At 40.0% G+C, this 20,295-nt stretch overlaps 1 protein-coding gene across 2 annotated transcripts in view; it reads right to left on the bottom strand.

Moving 5' to 3' along the window:
* The window catches only part of LOC308476762 (putative lysosomal acid lipase/cholesteryl ester hydrolase), a 33,401-nt gene that overhangs the window by 11,827 nt on the left and 1,279 nt on the right, over window positions 1–20,295 (bottom strand). The window contains exons 3-5 of one of the 2 annotated variants that reach the window (XM_081004621.1): window positions 16,758–16,956; window positions 15,861–15,970; window positions 2,509–2,648 (exon numbers count right to left, since the gene is read on the bottom strand). In XM_081004621.1, the coding sequence (XP_080860747.1) occupies window positions 2,509–2,648; window positions 15,861–15,970; window positions 16,758–16,956 (449 nt within the window). The remainder of the gene's footprint in view (window positions 1–2,508; window positions 2,649–15,860; window positions 15,971–16,757; window positions 16,957–20,295) is intronic. The other variant, XM_081004620.1, reaches the window with a different exon arrangement.

The raw sequence follows: 20,295 nt of genomic DNA, 5'->3' as shown, positions 1-20,295 counted from the left end.
ACATCCTTCTAAAGTTCCTTAATTTTACAATATTTCTGTAAATAGTCCTTAAATTTTTTCCAGTCTTCTTTCACCGACTCTTCTCCCTGGTCTCGGATTCTGCCAGTCATTTCCGCCAATTCCATGTAGTCAATCACCTTCATCTGCCATTCTTCCAAAGTGGGTAGATCTTGTGTCTTCCAATACTTTGCGATAAGTATTCTTGCTGCTGTTGTAGCATACATGAAAAAGGTTCTGTCCTTCTTTGGCACCAGTTGGCCGACAATGCCCAAGAGAAAGGCCTCTGGTTTCTTCAGAAAGGTATATTTAAATACCTTTTTCAGTTCATTATATATCATTTCCCAGAAAGCCTTAATCTTTGGGCACGTCCACCAAAGGTGAAAGAATGTACCTTCAGTTTCTTTACATTTCCAACATTTATTATCGGGCAAATGATAAATTTTTGCAAGCTTGACTGGGGTCATGTACCACCTGTATATCATTTTCATAATATTCTCTCTTAAGGCATTACATCGAAAGCCACGGGACTTACAGTGGTACCTCGGTTACGTACTTAATTCGTTCCGGAGGTCCGTTCTTAACCTGAAACTGTTCTTAACCTGAAGCACCACTTTAGCTAATGGGGCCTCCTGCTGCCACTGCGCCGCCGCCACACAATTTCTGTTCTCATCCTGAAGCAAAGTTCTTAACCCAAGGTACTATTTCTGGGTTAGGGTTAGCATATCGACATGGTCAATCACGAACTTCTGGACCACCGCCTTGCTAACGTGGGGATCCAGGGCACAGTCCTTCAATGGCTGCGCTCGTTTCTCTCTGGTCGGGGACAGAGGGTGGCGCTTGGGGGGGAATTGTCATCGCGCCACTCCTTGGTGTGTGGAGTACCTCAGGGTGCGATACTCTCCCCGATGCTTTTCAACATCTTTATGCACCCCCTCGCCCAGCTTGTTTGGAGTTTTGGGCTGGGTTGCCATCAGTATGCCGATGACACCCAACTCTATCTGTTGATGGATGGCCATCCTGACTCGGCCCCAGACACACTGACCAGATGTTTGGAAGCTGTGGCTGGATGGTTACGTGGGAGCCGGTTGAAGCTAAATCCTTCGAAGACAGAGGTCCTGTGGCTGGGACGGGGCGATATGGGATTGGGGGGGCAACTACCATCTCTTGCGGGGGCGCAATTAGTGCCAGCACCGTCTGTTAAGAGTTTGGGTGTAATCTTCGACACCTCCCTTTCCATGGAGGCGCAGATTGCAGCTATAACAAAGGCGGCATTTTTCCATCTCCAACAAGCTAAGCAGTTGGCTCCTTACCTCTCTCACCCTGACCTAGCCACTGTGATCCAGGCGACGGTCACCTCCAGACTGGATTATTGTAACTTGCTCTACGTTGAGACTGACCCAGAAACTCCAGCGGGTGCAGAATGCTGCAGCGAGACTCCTTATGGGGTCTTCGCTGCGAGATCACATTCACCCAGTGCTATACCAGCTGCACTGGCTCCCGGTAGAGTACAGGATCAGGTTTAAGGTGCTGGTTTTAACCTTTAAAGCCCTATACGGCCTAGGACCCTCGTACCTACGGGACCGCCTCTCCTGGTATGCCCCACAGAGAAACTTACGGTCTTCAAATAAAAACATCTTGAAGGTCCCAGGCCACAGAGAAGTTAGAGGTCCTGTGGCCTCAACTAGAGCCAGGGCTTTTTCGGCTGTGGCTCCGATCTGGTGGAACACTCTGTCACAAGAGACCAGGGCCCTGCGGGACTTGACATCTTTCCGCCGGGCCTGCAAGACAGAGCTGTTCCACCAGGCCTTTGGCCAGGGCACAGCCTGACTCCCTCCCTCGGCAATCTTCGTGGAGCTCTGGCCCAATGGTTGCCAGTGGCTTGAATTAATTAATTTTATAATGAATGATTTTAGAGTGTTGTTTATGCTGTACTTTTGTACTGTTTTATCGTTGTTATCCGCCCTGAGCCCGGCTTCGGCTGGGGAGGGCGGGATATAAATAAAATTTATTATTATTATTATTACATGTAACCTGAAGTGTATGTAACCCAAGGTACCACTGTATTGCTTTAAAGGCAACTGAGGTACCCACAGGTGTGATCTGCCACCATACTGACAAGATTCTCATGACAATTTTATTAGGAACCGTAGAGAATTGCGCCAAATTCTTTAATATGGGCACTGAATGCAAACAGTATCCACAAGTATAGAGCACCAACAGCTTTCTTTTTCAGCGCACAGCAGAAACTGGAACCCATGACACATATAGCAAGGGAGAAAAGCCAGCCCCTCATTCTTTTTACCCCCAAAAAGTTCTGGCACAGAAGAGCCAAAGCGACACTGTGCTATCAAGTTGCAGCATTGGCTAGCTTGAGCTTTTTAGATGTCCAAGAGCATTATGAATGGCCTCAGGTAAAATGAAACAGACATTCCCAAATACTGTACTTAGCTACATCCTGCAATATTTGCATTCTGTTGTTTGAACAAATATTTTGCCCGAAATACATACTTTGAGCTTAGGTTCAGGAACCATTGCAAGTTTGGTCAAAGCCGTGTTGGTCAAGTACTTTACAGTGACTACTGGTGCCAATGCAAAGAACATCTTGATCTTCTTGGCTAGGTGTGGCATGGTTGAAAATGCAATGAATGCTGTGGGGTGGGGGGAGAGGAGAGAAATGAATAGAGTTAGCAATGCAGTCTTGAAAAAACCCAATAACAAAATCTTAAACCGAATTTTTGCATAATGCAAAAGCAATCAAGTACACAATGTTGTATGTCCTGTGGGGGACCATTTATGGCCATTTTTCAAGTCAAAATGAACTGTTATTTATTCGTAATTAAATCTGAAGTTTGCTTTTAAATTCAAAATCACTTGCAAGATTAGTGAAATAAACCACAACAGCAATAATTGTAGCTAAAACTGAGGATGAGCAAATCTCAAGTTGAGTTCTCCATGTTTCCACAGCAATTTGTTAAGTGCTTATGAAAATCATTTGTATCATTTGTATCATTTGAAAATCAATTGTATTATTGTGTGCATAATTTGCCTGCAATCTTACCTAGTACCCACAGTTTTGCAAAGCACTTTTTCCAAAAATAATGCTTTTGTATGCTATTTCCACTCATGCATTTTTACCCTAGTTTATACATTTTTGTACACATTTCTTGGATGCAGAAGTTCATTTCAAAATCTGGAGAAGTGTGAATTTGGAAGGATGGTTGTGTTTCAGCTCACATATTGTTTTGCAAAGTGTTAATGAAGTGGAATAGGAGCATTAAATCATAGTGAAAAACTGACAGAATAGAAAGGCTTGAAGCTTAAAAGAGAAGCGGCAAACCAGAACTCTCTAGGAATTAGGGCTGACCTAGTCTCCAGGTTTGCCTGGTCCCCTCCAGGAGGATTGCAAGCTTCAGCTCAGCAAGAGCTGGCTGTAAATTGTAACATTGACTCTCTTCCCTCCTTCATTCCTACCCTCTCCTCATTAACCTCCATCTCCAGGGCTTTGTGGTGGGAAGAAGTGCAGAGGAAGAAAAGGAACTGGGCTGGGCTCAAGAGGATGAAAGTCTTTAGAGTGTGCATGTGTGGTTGACACAAGGTGTATTGCTGCAGAGCACATGAAGAGTAACAGCCATAGCTGAGACTTCCTGCCTTCCCCCATGCAAAAAATCCCCAAAAAAATTCTTGGATGGCTCTCAAATAAGTCAGAGGAGGCAAAGGCAAAAATTAACAGAAGTGGAGACTAGAGAGTCTTGACCAGGAGTTGTCAACTTGCTCCCTACCGCCCACTAGTGGGCGTTTCAAGATTCTAGGTGGGCGGTAGGGGGTTCTACGGCACAAGCTGAATCCTCCTTCCATCGAGCACTGGTGGGTGGTAAGGAAATTTTACCATCAAGAAAGATGCATTAGTGGGCGGCAAGTATAAAAAGGTTGACTACCCCGTTCTAGACTAAAGGAGGTGTTTATTATTTAGTTTATTTTAATAAAGCACCCCTTCATGGATCCCTGCCTTGCCGTGGCGAAGGGGCTTGAATAACTCAGAGAAGCTATGAACTATGCCGAGCAGGGCACCCAAGATAGGTCATAGTGGAGAGTTTTGACCAAACGTGATCCACCTGGAGGAGGAACCGGCAAGCCACTCCAGTATCCCTGCCAAGAAAACTCCATGGACAAAGACAACAGGCATATAAAAGTTATGACGCTGTAAGATGAGCCCCTTAGGTCGGAAGGCATCCAACATGTTACTGAGGAAGAGCGGAGGACATGTACAAGTAGATTCAGAGCTGATGAAGCGGCTGGGCCAAAGCCGAAAGGATGCTCAGTTGCAGATATGCCTGGAAGCGAAAGGAAAGTCCAATGCTGTAAAGAAAAATATTGCATAGGAACCTGGAATGTAAGAACCATGAACCTAGGTAAGTTGGATGTGGTCAAAAATGAGATGGCAAGAATAAATATTGACATCCTGGGCATCAGTGAACTAAAATGGATGGGAATGGGCGAATTCAGCTCGGATGACCATCATATCTACTACTGTGGGCAAGAAACCCGTAAAAGAAATGGAGTGGCCCTCATAGTCAACAAAACAGTGGCAAAAGCTGTATTGGGATGCAATCTCAAAAATGATAGAATGATCTCGATACAAATCCAAGGCAGACCTTTTAACATCACAGAAATCCAAGTTTATGCACCAACTACTGGTGCTGAAGAAACTGAAATTGACCAGTTCTATGAAGACTTACAACACCTTCTAGAAATGACACCAAAGAAGGATGTTCTTCTCATTATAGGGGATTGGAATGCTAAAGCAGGGAATCAAGAGATAAAAGGAACAACTGGCAAGTTTGGCCTTGGAGTTCAAAACGAAGCAGGGCAAAGGCTAATAGAGTTCTGCCAAGAGAACAAGCTGGTCATCACAAAAACTCTTTTCCAACAACACAAAAGACGACTCTACACATGGACATCACCAGATGGGCAGCATCGAAATGAGATTGATTATATTCTCTGCAGCCAAAGCTGGAGAAGCTCTATACAGTCAGCAAAAACAAGACCTGGAGCGAACTGTGGCTCAGATCATCAGCTTCTTATAGCAAAATTCAAACTTAAACTGAAGAAAGTAGGAAAAACCACTGGGCCGGTAAGATACAATCTAAATCAAATCCCTTATGAATACACAGTGGAAGTGAGGAACAGGTTTAAGGATTTAGATTTGGTGGACAGAGTGCCTGAAGAACTATGGATGGAGGCTCGCAAGATTATACAGGAGGCAGCAACGAAAACCATCCCAACTGCTACAAGGAGTGGAATTTTCCAGTTTTAAAGATAAAACTCTGGGACTGTACCTGACCTTGAGGGCCTTGAGTGTTATGGCAGATGGGAAAGAAAAAATAGATTCTTCTTTACAAGAAAAGACAACAAGGTCTGGGAGGTCTTTTCGGAGAGCTTCTACATCTGGCCCTCCTGCTTCCTCTGCAGCTGCGTCAATGTATACTAAACCAAAAGGAGGAATGCCTTCGGAAGAAGATTGGGCACTTGTTTTGAGTAAAATTAACAATTCCTTGGAACAAATGAATAAAAAATTGGACCAAAACTCACAAAAATTGGACCAAAATACACAAAGCATAAAAAGCTTGGAACAAAAGGTTAACTCTAATACAGAAGCTATAGAGACATTAGTTATGGAGTCTAATTCAACTAGACAGACTGCAGAGGAAGCTAAGGAAAAGATTGTTACTGTTGAAGCAAAGGTAGCACAACTGGAAATAGAGGAAACAAGTACAAGACCAGAAGCAGATGCTTTCTATGTTTGAGCTCAAGGAGAAACAGACAAATTTGAGAATTCGGGGAGTACCTGAACTAGAAAAAGACTCTTTGATAGACTATCTTACAGAGGAATTTGCAGCCTATTGGAACCGGGATTTACAAAAAGAGGAGTTTAAAATTGTGAGAGCCTTTAGACTTGGAAGAGGAGGGAAGAAGGAGAAGAACAGAATAAGAGACTGTTTGATTACACTCCAATCCAAAGAAGAGAGGGATAAAATCTTGAGTTGGCATTACGAGGAGGCCTTGGCAATACACCAATTTAGAGTGGAGATATTTAAAGATATCCCCAAATATCTTTTAGATTTGAGATTTAACTTCAGAGATTTGGTTGAACTGTTGAGAAGGAACAAAATCAACTTTCGGTGGGAATTTCCTCAAGGCTTATCCTTTAGTTTTAAAGGAAGGAAAATAAAGATAAGATCAGTAGAAGATAAAACACGAAGAAGACCTACAGAAGGGAATTGGAAAAGAGCCAATAACATCGGAAAGAGGATCACCAGACAGAGGACTGGAACAAAGAGTATGGGAGAGAGCACCAACAAAAAAAGATACCCTGGACATTTCAGCATTGTCCTTTGGACTGGACCCCCCCCCCATTAACGAGCCAACGTTACCACCAACACAAGAGGAGCAAGCTCTGGGGGCAGTTGGGGGAGCACCAAAGTAGCCACAGGATGGCGTTGCAGGCCTTGAGTTGGAATGTGAATGGCCTCAACAGTTCGGAAAAAAGGCGAAGAGTGTTTCATTTATTGAAAAAAGAGCAATTGGACTTGATTTGTCTACAAGAAACGCATGTGACAAGGTTATACAGGAAATTATTGAGCAATAAAAAATTAGGCCAAGAATTTATCTCATCGGATAAAGTTAAAAAAAGAGGAGTGGTTCTTTATGCAAAGGAGAGCCTATCACCTAAATTTATCTTTAAAGATGAACAAGGAAGATTTGTAGCAATTGAAATCCAATCACAAGGAGATAAATTTTTGATAAAAGGTATTTATGCACCAAATGAAGGGAAATCGGAATTCTTTAAAAAGCTACATGAAATCTTGATGGACTATTTGGACTACAATATGATTCTGATGGGAGATATGAATGGTGTGGTATCCACAAACATGGATAAGGCGCAAAGACAAATAATCACTAAGGATGGAAGAATACCAAAAACATTTTTTGACATGACTGAAAACATGGACTTAATTGACATTTGGAGAATGAAGAACCCTCTGGGAAGAGAGGGAACTTTCTTCTCTGAGGCTAAAATGACATGGACAAGAATTGACCAAATCTGGGTAACTAGAGGACTGGCTCCAAAGATTAGCAAGGTTGAAATTTGCCCCAAGACCAGCTCTGATCATAATGCTGTGAAGATGGAAATGAAATTAATGCCAACTGGTTCCTTTAGATGGAGGATGAATGACTCTTTGTTTAGGAATGATGAATTTATTAAAAAGGCCCAAAAAACTTTGAGAGATTATTTCGAGATAAACATGAACACTACAGTGGAAAAAATAGTAATCTGGGATGCAAGTAAAGCCTTCATGAGAGGCTTTTTGATACAACAGAACGCAATTAAGAAGAGAATGCAAAATGAGAAAAAAGATAAAATTTTGGAAAAAATAAAGGAAGGAGAGAAGAAACTGAGGGTGAAACCAAAGTCTCAGGAGATTTTGAAAGAAATAGAAATTAAGAGAGACTTAGATAGTTGGTTAAAATTGAAACTTTCTTTGTTAGGCCGAATTGCTGCTATCAAGATGAATGTATTGCCTAGGATGTTGTTTTTATTTCAAACACTTCAGGTTTTGGACAAAACGGAGTGCTTTCAGAAGTGGCAGAGAGATATTTCTAAGTTTGTCTGGCAGGGCAAAAAGCCCAGAATTAAGTTTAAGATATTAACTGATGCAAAACAAAGAGGGGGCTTTGCCCTGCCAGACTTAAAGTTGTATTATGAAGCCGCAGCGTTCTGCTGGCTAAAAGACTGGCTACTTCTTGAAGACACTGATGTGTTAGATTTGGAAGGGTTTAACAATGCTTTTGGATGGCATGCATATTTATGGTATGACAAGGTTAAAGCAAATAAGGCCTTTAAGAACCATATTGTCAGAAAATCACTGTTTAATGTCTGGACAAAATATAAAGACTTGCTGGAAAATAAAACCCCAAGGTGGCTTTCACCTTTGGAAGCTAAGGCCCGAAAAAGACCCAATATGGAGGCTAAATGGCCAAAATATTGGGAAATACTAGAAAAAGATGGAGACAACTGGAAATTGCAGAGTTTGGAGAAAGTGAAGGATAAAGTGCGAGACTGGTTACATTACGCTCAGATTAAAGAAGTTTTTAAAAATGACAAGAAACTAGGGTTCCAGGTGGAGAAATCGAAACTAGAAACAGAATTGTTAGAACCAAAGACCAAGGTACTTTCAAGGATGTATAACTTGCTGTTAAAATGGAATACACAAGATGAAACGGTTAAATCGGCTATGATAAGGTGGGCACAGGACATTGGGTATAATATCATGTTTGAGGACTGGGAAAGGTTGTGGAGTACTGGATTGAAATTTACTGCATGTAACGCTTTGAAAGAAAATGTAATGAAAATGATTTATAGATGGTATATGACCCCAGCCAAACTTGCAAAAATTTACCACCTGACTGACAATAAGTGTTGGAAATGTAAAGAGTGTGAGGGAACGTTCTTCCACCTCTGGTGGACTTGCCCTAAAGTGAGGGCGTTCTGGGAAATGATTTATAATGAACTGAAAAAGGTATTTAAATATACCTTCACTAAGAAACCAGAGGCCTTCCTTTTGGGTATTGTCGGCCAAGGGGTGGTAAAGAAGGACCAGACATTTTTTATGTATGCAACAACAGCAGCAAGGATACTTCTCGCAAAGCACTGGAAAACTCAAGATCTACCCACACTGGAAGAATGGCAGATGCAACTGATAGACTACATGGAACTGGCTGAGATGACCGGCAGAATTCGTGACCTGGGAGAAGAGAGGACTGAGGAGGATTGGAAGAAATTTAAGAATTATTTACAAAAATATTGTAACTTGAGTGAATGCTAAACAGGATGCTAGATCAAAATAACTGAGCACCACTAAATTTAGATGATTTTAAGAAAATAAGTAAGATTGTGAAAATATAACTCTTTTTGAGAACTAGAAGATTATGAAACATAGAAGGGATATAAGAATGTAAATAAGATAATAAATTGCTGACAAAATGTTATAACGATGAAAGTGGGAGCGGGAGATGTGAGGAAGTTCAAAGAAAATGTGAAATTATGTTAAGATATATGTTACATTGTTTATTATGTTCATTTCTATTGTAAAACCCAATAAATTTCTTTTAAAAAAAAAGGAGATTTTGAAAGAAATAAAGCTATACCAAGTACAATATATGAAAATGATGAATCAGGAAATAGAATGGAAGATTAAACAGATGAGACAAAAGACATTTGAATCGGCAAATAAGTGTGGGAAATTGCTGGCTTGGCAATTGAAAAAAAGACAAAAATTAAATACCATTACGAATCTGGAAGTGGAAGGAAAGAATATACAGAATCCAGTGGAAATCAGAAAGTGCTTCCAGGGGTATTTCAAACAATTATATACACAAGAAAAGCAGAATGAAATGGACATTGATAAATTCCTGAAAATAAATGGACTACAAAAAATTTCCCAAGAAAATAAATTAATGCTGGATTACAAAATAACGGATCAGGAAGTAGAAGGGGCCATTCAGAATATGCAATTAGGTAAATCTCCAGGACCGGATGGACTGACTTCTAGATATTACAGAACTTTGAAAGAATGGTTAATACAACCATTAAAGGAAGTCTGTAATGAAATATTGGAAGGGAAAAGGGCACCTGAGTTGTGGAAAGAAGCATACATTACACTTATACCAAAATCAGAGTCTGAAAAAACGCAACTTAAAAACTACCGTCCCATATCACTGCTTAACGTGGATTATAAAATTTTTGCAGACATTTTGGCTAAAAGATTTAAAAAAGGTGTTAGCAGAAGAAATTCATAAAGACCAAGCGGGCTTTCTCCCGGGCAGACATTTGTCTGATAATATGAGGAATATAATTAATATTTTAGAAAAGCTACAAGTGAAGATTAATACTAAAGCAGTTCTGATTTTTGTGGATGCGGAGAAAGCCTTTGACAATATTTCTTGGAGTTTTATGAAGAAGAATCTATTGGGGATGGGGGTTGGTAAAGGTTTTGGAAATGGTATAGGTGCAATCTACTCAGAACAAAAGGCTAAATTAATTGTGAATAATGTAGTGACGGAAGAATTTAAGATTGAGAAAGGAACACGACAAGGTTGCCCAATCTCTCCATTGCTTTTTATTTCGGTCCTGGAGGTTCTGCTAAATATGATTAGAAGGGACCAATTGGTTAAAGGTATACAAGTGGGAGCTAAACAGTACAAACTGAAAGCATTTGCAGATGACTTAGTATTGACTTTACAGGAGCCAGAATCAAGCACTAAAAGAGTACTGGAACTGATTCAAGAATTTGGTCAGGTAGCAGGTTTTAAGTTGAATAAGACGAAAACTAAAGTTTTGGAAAAAAATCTAAATGAGATTGAGAGAGAGAAGTTTCAGAAGGAGACAGGACTGACACTGGTTAAGAAAGTGAAATATTTAGGGGTTAATATGACTGCTAAGAATGTGAATTTATTTAAGGATAATTATGAAAAATGTTGGACTGAAGTGAAAAAAGATTTAGAAATATGGTCAAATTTGAAGCTATCGTTGTTAGGCCGAATTGCTGTGATAAAAATGAATGTATTGCCAAGAATGCTGTTTTTGTTTCAAACACTGCAAATTTTGGACAAAATGGACTGTTTCAAGAAGTGGCAGAGAGATATCTCCAGATTTGTCTGGCAGGGCAAGAAGCCTCGTATAAAATTTAAGATTTTAACTGATGCTAAAGAAAGAGGTGGATTTGCCCTGCCAGACTTAAAACTTTATTATGAATCAGCCGCTTTTTGTTGGCTGAGAGAATGGATGCTTCTTGAAAACACGGATGTTTTGGATTTGGAAGGTTTCAATAATGTATTTGGTTGGCATGCATATTTGTGGTATGATAAGGTTAAAGCACACAAAGCGTTCAAAAACCATATTGTAAGAAAAGCACTGTTTAATGTCTGGATAAGATATAAGGATTTGTTAGAAAATAAAACCCCAAGATGGCTGTCACCAATGGAAGCAAAGGCTCAGAAAAAACTCAATATGGAGGCCAAATGGCCGAAGTATTGGGAAATTTTGGAACAAGAGGGTGACAGATTAAAACTGCAGAGCTTTGAAAAATTAAAAAACAGAGTACGAGATTGGCTCCATTATTACCAAATAATGGAGGCATATAACTTGGATAAAAAACTAGGCTTCCAGGTGGAAAAATCAAAGCTGGAAACAGAATTGTTAGATCCTAAAGTTAAGAATTTGTCAAGAATGTATAACTTGCTGTTGAAATGGAATACTCAAGATGAAATGGTGAAATCTGCTATGATTAAATGGGCACAAGATGTTGGATATAATATTATGATGGCTGACTGGGAACAGTTATGGACCACTGGTATGAAGTTTACGGCATGTAATGCCTTAAAAGAGAATTTAATGAAAATGATTTACAGGTGGTACATAACACCAGTCAAGCTTGCAAAAATTTACCATTTGCCCGATAATAAATGTTGGAAATGTAATGAAACTGAAGGTACATTCTTTCACCTTTGGTGGACATGCCCAAAGATTAAGGCATTCTGGGAGATGATCTATAATGAAATGAAAAAGGTATTTAAATATACCTTTCTAAAGAAACCAGAGGCCTTTCTCCTCGGCATGGTAGGCCAACTGGTGCCAAAGAAGGATAGAATTTTTTTCATGTATGCCACAACAGCAGCAAGAATACTTATCGCAAAGCACTGGAAGACACAAGATCTACCTACCAAGGAAGAATGGCAGATGAAGCTGATGGACTACATGGAACTGGTGGAAATGACTGGCAGAATCCGAGACCAGGGAGAAGAGTTGGTGGAGGAAGATTGGAAAAAATTTAAAGTATATTTACAGAAATATTGTAAAATTAATGAATGTTAGAAGGATGCTGGAAAGAAGTTATATGACTTTAGTAGAAATGTTATAAATAATTAAGTATGAATAGATTGACAATGGGTAAAGGTGCAAACTTAAGGTTAAATTGCGTTAAGATAAATTATGGAACTAAATTTGAGAAAGAGGGAAAGGACTTGCTGGAACAATTAATTGAACTAGAATACAAAAAAGGAGGTGTGAGGAAGTCGAGGAAATAAGCAAATGAAAGATAAGGATATGAAAATACGGGGTCTTTTTTTGTTCTTTTTTTTCTTTTTTCCTTCTATTTTTTTAAAGGTTTGTGTTTTTTAAATGTTTCTGTTTTTTTTCCTTTTTTAATGTTTTGATGTACTGTTGATGTTTTGTTTTATTGTATTTCCTTTTGTTTAGAGGTTTTGTAACTGTTCATTGCTTGTATTTCTTTTTGTCTTTTTTCTTTTTTTGTAATACTTAAACTCTAATAAATATCTTTTAAAAAAAGAAAAGAAAACCATCCCAATGAAAAGGAAATGCAAGAAAGCAAAGTGGCTGTCCAGCAAGGCCTTACAAATAATGGGTGAGAGAAGGCAAGCAAAATGCGAGGGAGATAGTGCAAGATACAGGAAATTGAATGCAGATTTCCAAAAAACAGCAAGGAGAGACAAGAAGGCCTTCTTAAATGAGCAATGCAAAGAAACAGAGGAAAACAATAGAGTGGAAGAACCAGAGATCTGTTCAAGAAAATTGGGGATATGAAAGGAACATTTCATACAAAGATTACCATAATAAAGGACAAAAGTGGTAAGGACCTAACCGAAGCAGAAGACATCAAGAAGACGTGGCAAGAATACACAGAGGAATTATACCAGAAAGATATGGATGGCTCGTACACCCCAGGTAGTGTGGTTGCTGACCTTGAGCCAGTCATCCTGGAGAGTGAAGTCAAATGGGCCTTGGAAAGCACTGCAAATAACAAGGCCAGTGGGAGTGATGGTATTCCAGCTGAACTATTTAAAATTTTAAAAGATGATGCTGTTAAGGTGCTACACTCAAGATGCCAGCAAGTTTGGAAAACTCAGCAGTGGCCAGAGGATTGGAGAAGATCAGTCTACATCCCAATCCCAAAGAAGGGCAGTGCCAAAGAATGCTCCAACTACCGCACAATTGCACTCATTTCACACGCTAGCAAGTTTATGCTTAAAATTCTACAAGGAAGGCTCAAGCAGTATGTGGACCGAGAACTCCCAGAAGTGCAAGCTGGATTTAGAAGAGGCAGAGGAACCAGAGACCAAATTGCAAACAGGCGCTGGATTATGGAGAAAGCTAGAGAGTTCCAGAAAGACATCTACTTCTGCTTCATTGACTATGCAAAAGCCTTTGACTGTGTCGACCACAGCAAACTATGGCAAGTTCTTAAAGAAATGGGAGTGCCTGATCACCTCATCTGTCTCCTGAGAAATCTCTATGTGGGACAAGAAGCTACAGTTAGAACTGGATATGGAACAACTGATTGGTTCAAAATTGGGAAAGGAGTAAGGCAAGGCTGCATATTGTGTCCCTGCTTATTTAACTTATATGCAGAATTCATCATGCAAAAGGCTGGGCTGGATGAATCCCTAGCCAGAATTAAGATTGCCGGAAGAAATATCAACAACTTCAGATATGCTGATGAAACAACCTTGATGGCAGAAAGTGAGGAGGAATTAAAGAACCTTTTAATGAGGGTGAAAGAGAAGAGCGCAAAATATGGTTTGAAGCTCAACATCAAAAAACCGAAGATCATGGCCACTGGTCCCATCACCTCCTGGCAAATAGAAGGGGAAGAAATGGAGGCAGTGAGAGATTTTACTTTCTTGGGCTCCATGATCACTGCAGATGGTGACAGCAGCCACGAAATTAAAAGACACCTGCTTCTTGGGAGAAAAGCAATGACAAACCTAGACAGCATCTTAAAAAGTAGAGACATCACCTGGCCAACAAAGGTCCGTATAGTTAAAGCTATGGTTTTCCCAGTAGTGATGTATGGAAGTGAGAGCTGGACCATAAAGAAGCCTGATCGCCGAAGAATGGATGCTTTTGAATTATGGTCCTGGAGGAGACTCTTGAAAGTCCCATAGACTGCAAGAAGATCAAACCTCTCCATTCTTAAGGAAATCAGCCCTGAGTGCTCACTGGAAGGACAGATTGTGAAGCTGCGGCTCCAATACTTTGGCCACCTCATGAGAAGAGAAGACTCCCTGGAAAAGTCCCTGATGTTGGGAAAGATGGAGGGCACAAGGAGAAGGGGACAACAGAGAATGAGATGGTTGGATAGTGTTCTTGAAGCTACCAGCATGAGTTTGACCAAACTGCGGGAGGCAGTGGAAGACAGGGGTGCCTGGCGTGCTCTGGTCCATGGGTCACGAAGAGTCAGACACGAATAAACGACTAAACAACAACAACAACAATCTGAAGCAGAGAAACCACCAAGAAATCCTTTTGGATATAAAGTGGTACCTCGGGATAAGTACTTAATTCGTTCCGGAGGTCCGTACTTAACCTGAAACTGTTCTTAACTTGAAGCACCACTTTAGCTAATGGGGCCTCCTGCTGCTGCCGCACCGCCGGAGCATGATTTCTGTTCTCATCCTGAAGCATAGTTCTTAACCTGAAGCACTATTTCTGGGTTAGCGGAGTCCGTAACCTGAAGCGTATGTAATCTGAAATGCATGTAACCTGAGATACAGATCAATGACATGATGGAAGAGGGAGCAGTGTGTTTAAGGAAACGGAGGATTTTTCCAAACTAAAATCTGGATTGAAGACAGAAAAACAGTTGCAATTGAAATTTTTCAACCTAAATTGCAAATCGGGCGTATTATCAAAATTTACAGACTTTCAGCTGTTGCAGAGCTGAAAATGCACCTTATACTGACTTCTCCAGTACCACTCTTATTCAACCCCTTCATAGCAAGAATCTCTAGTAATTTGTAGAGCAGCTGTAGCTGGGCACACAACCCTTCAGTTGAGGTTCTTGTCTTGATTTCCAACCAGTAGCTTTTTATTTGAATGTCATGCTCTCAGAGACCATGATTAATGTGCCATTTTTCATGACATCCCTGGGGTTCACCTCTCTGACACCACCAACAGCCACCCCTATAACAACTCCACTAGGTCTCATGCTTGGGTCCTGAAATCTGAGGATCTGGGATCATTTTGACCTAGGACCCTACTAGAAATGGTGCATTATAATCTACACATCACAACAGAAAAGGCCCTGCCTTGTTTCTGACCTACTTAAAACTTTTTAGTGCTGCATATATTTCCTCAGTGGTGTAATAATTGTAAATCCACTTACGTAATACATTCTGTGGCTAATAACAACATTAATAATAATTACCCAGCCCATCTATCTGGGTTTCTCCAGCTACTCTAGGCTGTACTAAGAACCAATAAAACATGAAGTGAGAGTCAGAGGTGAGGTGAATTTCAAACCGGTTTGGTTAGAGAACTATGATTTATCACACCAAGAAGGAGTGTTCAGCCAACAAGTTCTCTTCTCCTCTTGTCTCAGGGGCCTTAACATATTTCATCCCAGGGTTGTTAAACTCTAGCTTCCTGTTACATCCAGACTGGGAAACTGTTACCTAAACTCTGACTGCAAACTAGGCTTCATCCTATTTTGATATCCAGGATTTTAACAGTTTCTCAGTCCAGACAAACCACTTTTTATAAGCCCCTTAACCAATTTGAATCATCACCTATATGGGAAATATCACTAAGAAAGAAAATGCAGGAAACCCAAATGCAGGGATTGTTATTCAAGATGCTTCTCCATAGGTGTCCATAGGTTCCATGGAACATCACTGTACCATGAGCAAGATGTCTCTTGAATTTAATATAGAACAGCAACTGCACATATAATTATGTAGCAAATAGAACTGCCCGCATGTGTTTAAGAATCTTGCTAACATACCCATTGTGGTGCCCTCGGAATGACCAACATAAAATATTTTTTCCTGACCAGTTTTGTTCAGGACAAAGTTTATTGAAGCTGGAAGGTCGTATTTAGCCATTTCATCAAAACTGCAAAGAAAAAGGAACAGCCTATGTTTAACAGACATGTATATGCAGTGGGATCTCCATTGTGAAAGCCTAAAATGCCCTGTTCTCCTCCCAGTTCAATACAAGAACAGGCTTGGATCTGGCAGATCAGAGATCATCTCCTCCATGGATCCATCAACTCACCAAGTCTATGAACATTTGTGAAACAGTTATCTGAATTAAGCCATGATTCATCTTCCTTATATATTTCCATTTTCACTGTTCACTAGCAAGCAGGGCCACACTATGAGCTGTTCACTGCAAACTGAAAATGCCCACCACACAGTTAAGAGCAACCATGTGCCTGCAATGGGGAAACCAAAAACATTTTGAAAAAGTCAGTTTCAGGAGGAACAGTATTTATGCTGTGGGCAGGAGAGGACTCTGCTTTCCCTCCAACCCATATCTGTCTGAGGAGCTTCAAATTCCAGCAGAGATTCAGAAGGACCAATATTGAGTCTCTCCAGATCAAGTCTAATTGCACCTGAAGTTAAGCTGATCTGCTATCATCTATTCTACGGAGTTCACCAAGGCCACATTTCACCAAGGCCATATTTTCCCCAGGAACAAACAAATTGTTTGTTTGTTTAAAGGGACAACTACCAATTTTACTTACTTGGAAATGTATTTCTATATCTCCATATCATATATTATAAGAGGAGGTGGAAAAACATGGCTCCACTAGGAAGAGCATGACTAATTAAAGTTTTCCCCAAAGGGTGAACTAGGAACCAGAAACAAGAAATTAGGTTTAGAAAGCTCACTCTACCTGAATAGCCAGAATTCTTGATGCTTCTCAGTATAGTTGATGTGTTTGTTGGACCAAGCGTTACCTCTGCTGTTTCCAAGCCAAACATCATAACCAGCATCAGCCAATATAAAGCCCAGGCTGTTGTAGTCCATATTAAACACCCAGTTACTGCTAGAACCAAGCAAGCCATGCTGCAAGAACACTGTGGGTCTGGGACCTGAAGAGGAAAAAGAAGAATTTATACCCAGCCCATCTGGCTGGTTTTCCCCAGCCTCATTGGGAGGCTCCCAACACAATTAAAACAACAATAAAACATCAGACATTAAAAACTTCCCTAAACAGGGCTGCCTTCAGATGTCTTCTAAAAGTCATTTATTTCCTTGGCATCTGATGGGAGGGCGTTCCACAGGGTGGGTGCCACTACTAAGAAGGCCCTCTGCCTAGTTCCTTGTTTTAAACATAGTTACAATATGTAATTTCAGTGTCTCCATCCAATAAGATGCAGCCTTACCTGGCTAAGCTCTCCTCACTTGGCACCTCTTCTCTCCTTCCCAATAATCACCAGTGACAGTGGTGTTAAGAAGCCAGGAGAGCAACGATGCCCCACATGTGTGGCCTCACTGGCCACTGGTGTGTATCACCAACTATAAACTTGGGACGCAGAGCAGGCCAGCAATTTCACGTGTCTGAAATTTGAGTCTGGAATGAGTATCTTCTAAATGCAATATGGAAAACAAGGCAGAGGTATTTGGGGGCACAGCTCACCAGGCCCTGCAGATCTGAATTCATTTAAATAGCTAGGTGTTTCCTTACCACCTCTTTTCCTATCTTGGGCTGTAGCTCCATCCTTACATCATTTAATATGTCATCACCAGGTTGGGGATCACTTTCCTTGTGAGTTAGAGATAGAGGCAAAGGGACTTCCGGTTCGGCATGAATGGCGGATGGAATATGGCTAACAGCAAAAATATTAATATATTAAAAGATAATTATGGGGAAATATGGAAAAAATAAAAAGAAATTTAGAAATCTGGGGTAGAATGAATTTATCTTTACTAGGAAGGAAAGGGTAGTGAAGATGAATTGTAATGGCTTGGCTCTCCCACAGAAGCGAGATACCGGTAGTAATTATCTCAGGTTTATTGCTCAAACACATAAATCACTCTGGAGCTCCTTCACTCTGTGTCTGACTCCAAGTTCTCAGTTGCCGAGTCTAAACTCCACCCCTTCCTCTTCTTCCAACAGGGGAAAAAACCCTTTCACTTCCGCTCTTTTTCCCTCCTCTCACTGACCTTTTCGCGCCTTCGAGTTTTTGGGCTGGCTATTCCTGGCCTCTCTCCATCTGTTTCTAAGATTGGTATTTTGTTTATCCCTGCTCTGGCTTTCCCTTCCTTGGTCACTATGCTCAGGGATCAGATTACCATTGCTATCTGCTGCCTGCTCTCTGTTCTCTGAAGCCATGCCGCTAGGCTGCCCTCCTCCCTCTCACATTCCAGCTCACATTCCCGTGTCCTTATCTCTCTTTGTCTGTTCTCATTCCCAGCCTCTGTCAGCTCCGGAACGAAGCTGACATGAATGTATTGCCAAAAATGTTATTTTTATTTCAATCAATCCTGGTGATAAGTAATGTGAATTGCTTTAAAGAGTGGCAGAGACATACTTCAAGATTCATTTGGAGAGGCAAGAAGCCAAGAATAAAATATAAATTATTAACAGACCTTAAAGAAAGGGGAGGCTTCTCACTACCAGATATAAAATTATACTATGAAGCCTCTTGTTTGTGTTGGATACAGGATTGGATAACATTAAAGAATGTAGGCTTATTAACAGAAGGCCAAGGTACATAGAAGCTTCCAGAACCACATAATAAGAAAGGCAATTTTTCAAGTTTGGGGGAAATATAAACATCTATTAGAACAAAAAACACCATGGTGGCTTTTGCCACTGGAAGCAATAGCATTCAAAAAAATAAACCCAACTGGGCAACATATAGAGAGCTGTTAATGGAAGTGGATAATAAATTAAAATTAAAGGAATATAATGAAATAAAAGAAGAGGTAACAGATTGGTTACAATATTTTCAATTAAATGAAACATTTAAAAGAAATAAAAAGAAAGGATTTGCATATGAAATTTCAAAATTCCAGAGAAAAATAATAGAAAGTGAATATAAATAACTATAAAAAATGTATAATATTTTGTTGGAATGGGAAACAAAGGACGAAGAGGTCAAAAGTGTTATGATAAAAAGGGCAAAAGACATAATATATGTGGGACATAATATACAGATGACAGATTGGGAAAGATTATGGAAAAATGATATAAAGTTCACAGCATGTACGGCTCTTAAAGAGAATTATATGAAAACAAGGTACAGATGGTATCTAACTCTGGTTAAATTATAAAAAATGCATAAGACAAAAGATCATAAGTGCTGGAAGTATAAAGAAGTAGAAGGCACTTTTTACCATATGTGGTGGCAATGTAAGGTTATAATAAGTTTCTGGGAAACGATTTATAATGAATTGGGGGGGAAATGTTAAAAATAACATTTGTTAAAAAGCCAGAAGCCTTTTTAATACGAATAACTGGAATAGATATACCGAAAGAATATAAAAACTTGTTTATGTATGCAACAACAGCCGCCCGGATATTGATAGCTCAACATTGGAAAGAACAAGTGCCAACCAAAGAAGATTGGCAATTTAAATTAATGGAATATGCTGAAATGGCTAAATTAACTGGAAGAAAGTCTAAGAAATCAAGAAGACCACAAATATAAAAAAGAATGGGAAATGTTTACTGCATATTTACAAAGGCATTGTAAAAGAAGTTAATACAATAGCAGGCTTTTAAAAACACTTCTAATATTAAGAATGTTTAAAATTGGAAATTTTAATAAATTTAATAAATTATAGACATGTATAATATAAGATATTATAAAAGAACCAGGAGAGGAAATGGAGGGAAGTCAGGGGATCTGAGTAATCCCAAAATATGGATTTAATATGGTGTGAAGATGTTTTATTTTCTATTTTCTATTTTTATTTTTTATTTTATTGAAATTGTTTGTTATGGTTTATATGATGATAATGTTTAAATGTGAAAATTAATTTTAAAAAATTATAAAAAGGAAAAGCAAGACAGAGGCAAAGCAGTTCTGCCTTTTCTCTGTCACCCAATAGCATATCTCCATATTCTCCATGCAGAGGACCTAATAGCTCAAGAAAGGACTAAAATGTGTTTAACCTACCGTAGATATTAGGCATATTAGGCAACTGGGCATATAAGACGACCCCCAACTTTTGCTGTTCAATTTTAGAGTTTTAGAGTTATAGAGTTTGAGCACTGCCAGGGGCAGAGCGCACACCACTCTGCTGCCTCTGACGCTGCAGCAGCAGCAGCCCGAGGCGAAGTGTTTGGCAGGCGGGAAGGTGAGTGCCACACTCAGAAGGGCTTTCCGCATCCCCTTCTGTGGGGAGGGAGGAGGAGTGGCAGCAGAAGGGGCTCCTCTGCTCACCAGCTCCCTCTCCTCCTTTCCAACGCGTATAACCGG

Source organism: Podarcis pityusensis, assembly GCF_964106645.2.
Source record: "Podarcis pityusensis genome assembly, chromosome: 5".
Classification (NCBI taxonomy): domain Eukaryota; kingdom Metazoa; phylum Chordata; class Lepidosauria; order Squamata; family Lacertidae; genus Podarcis; species Podarcis pityusensis.
This window is presented reverse-complemented; position numbering and strand designations above follow the sequence as displayed.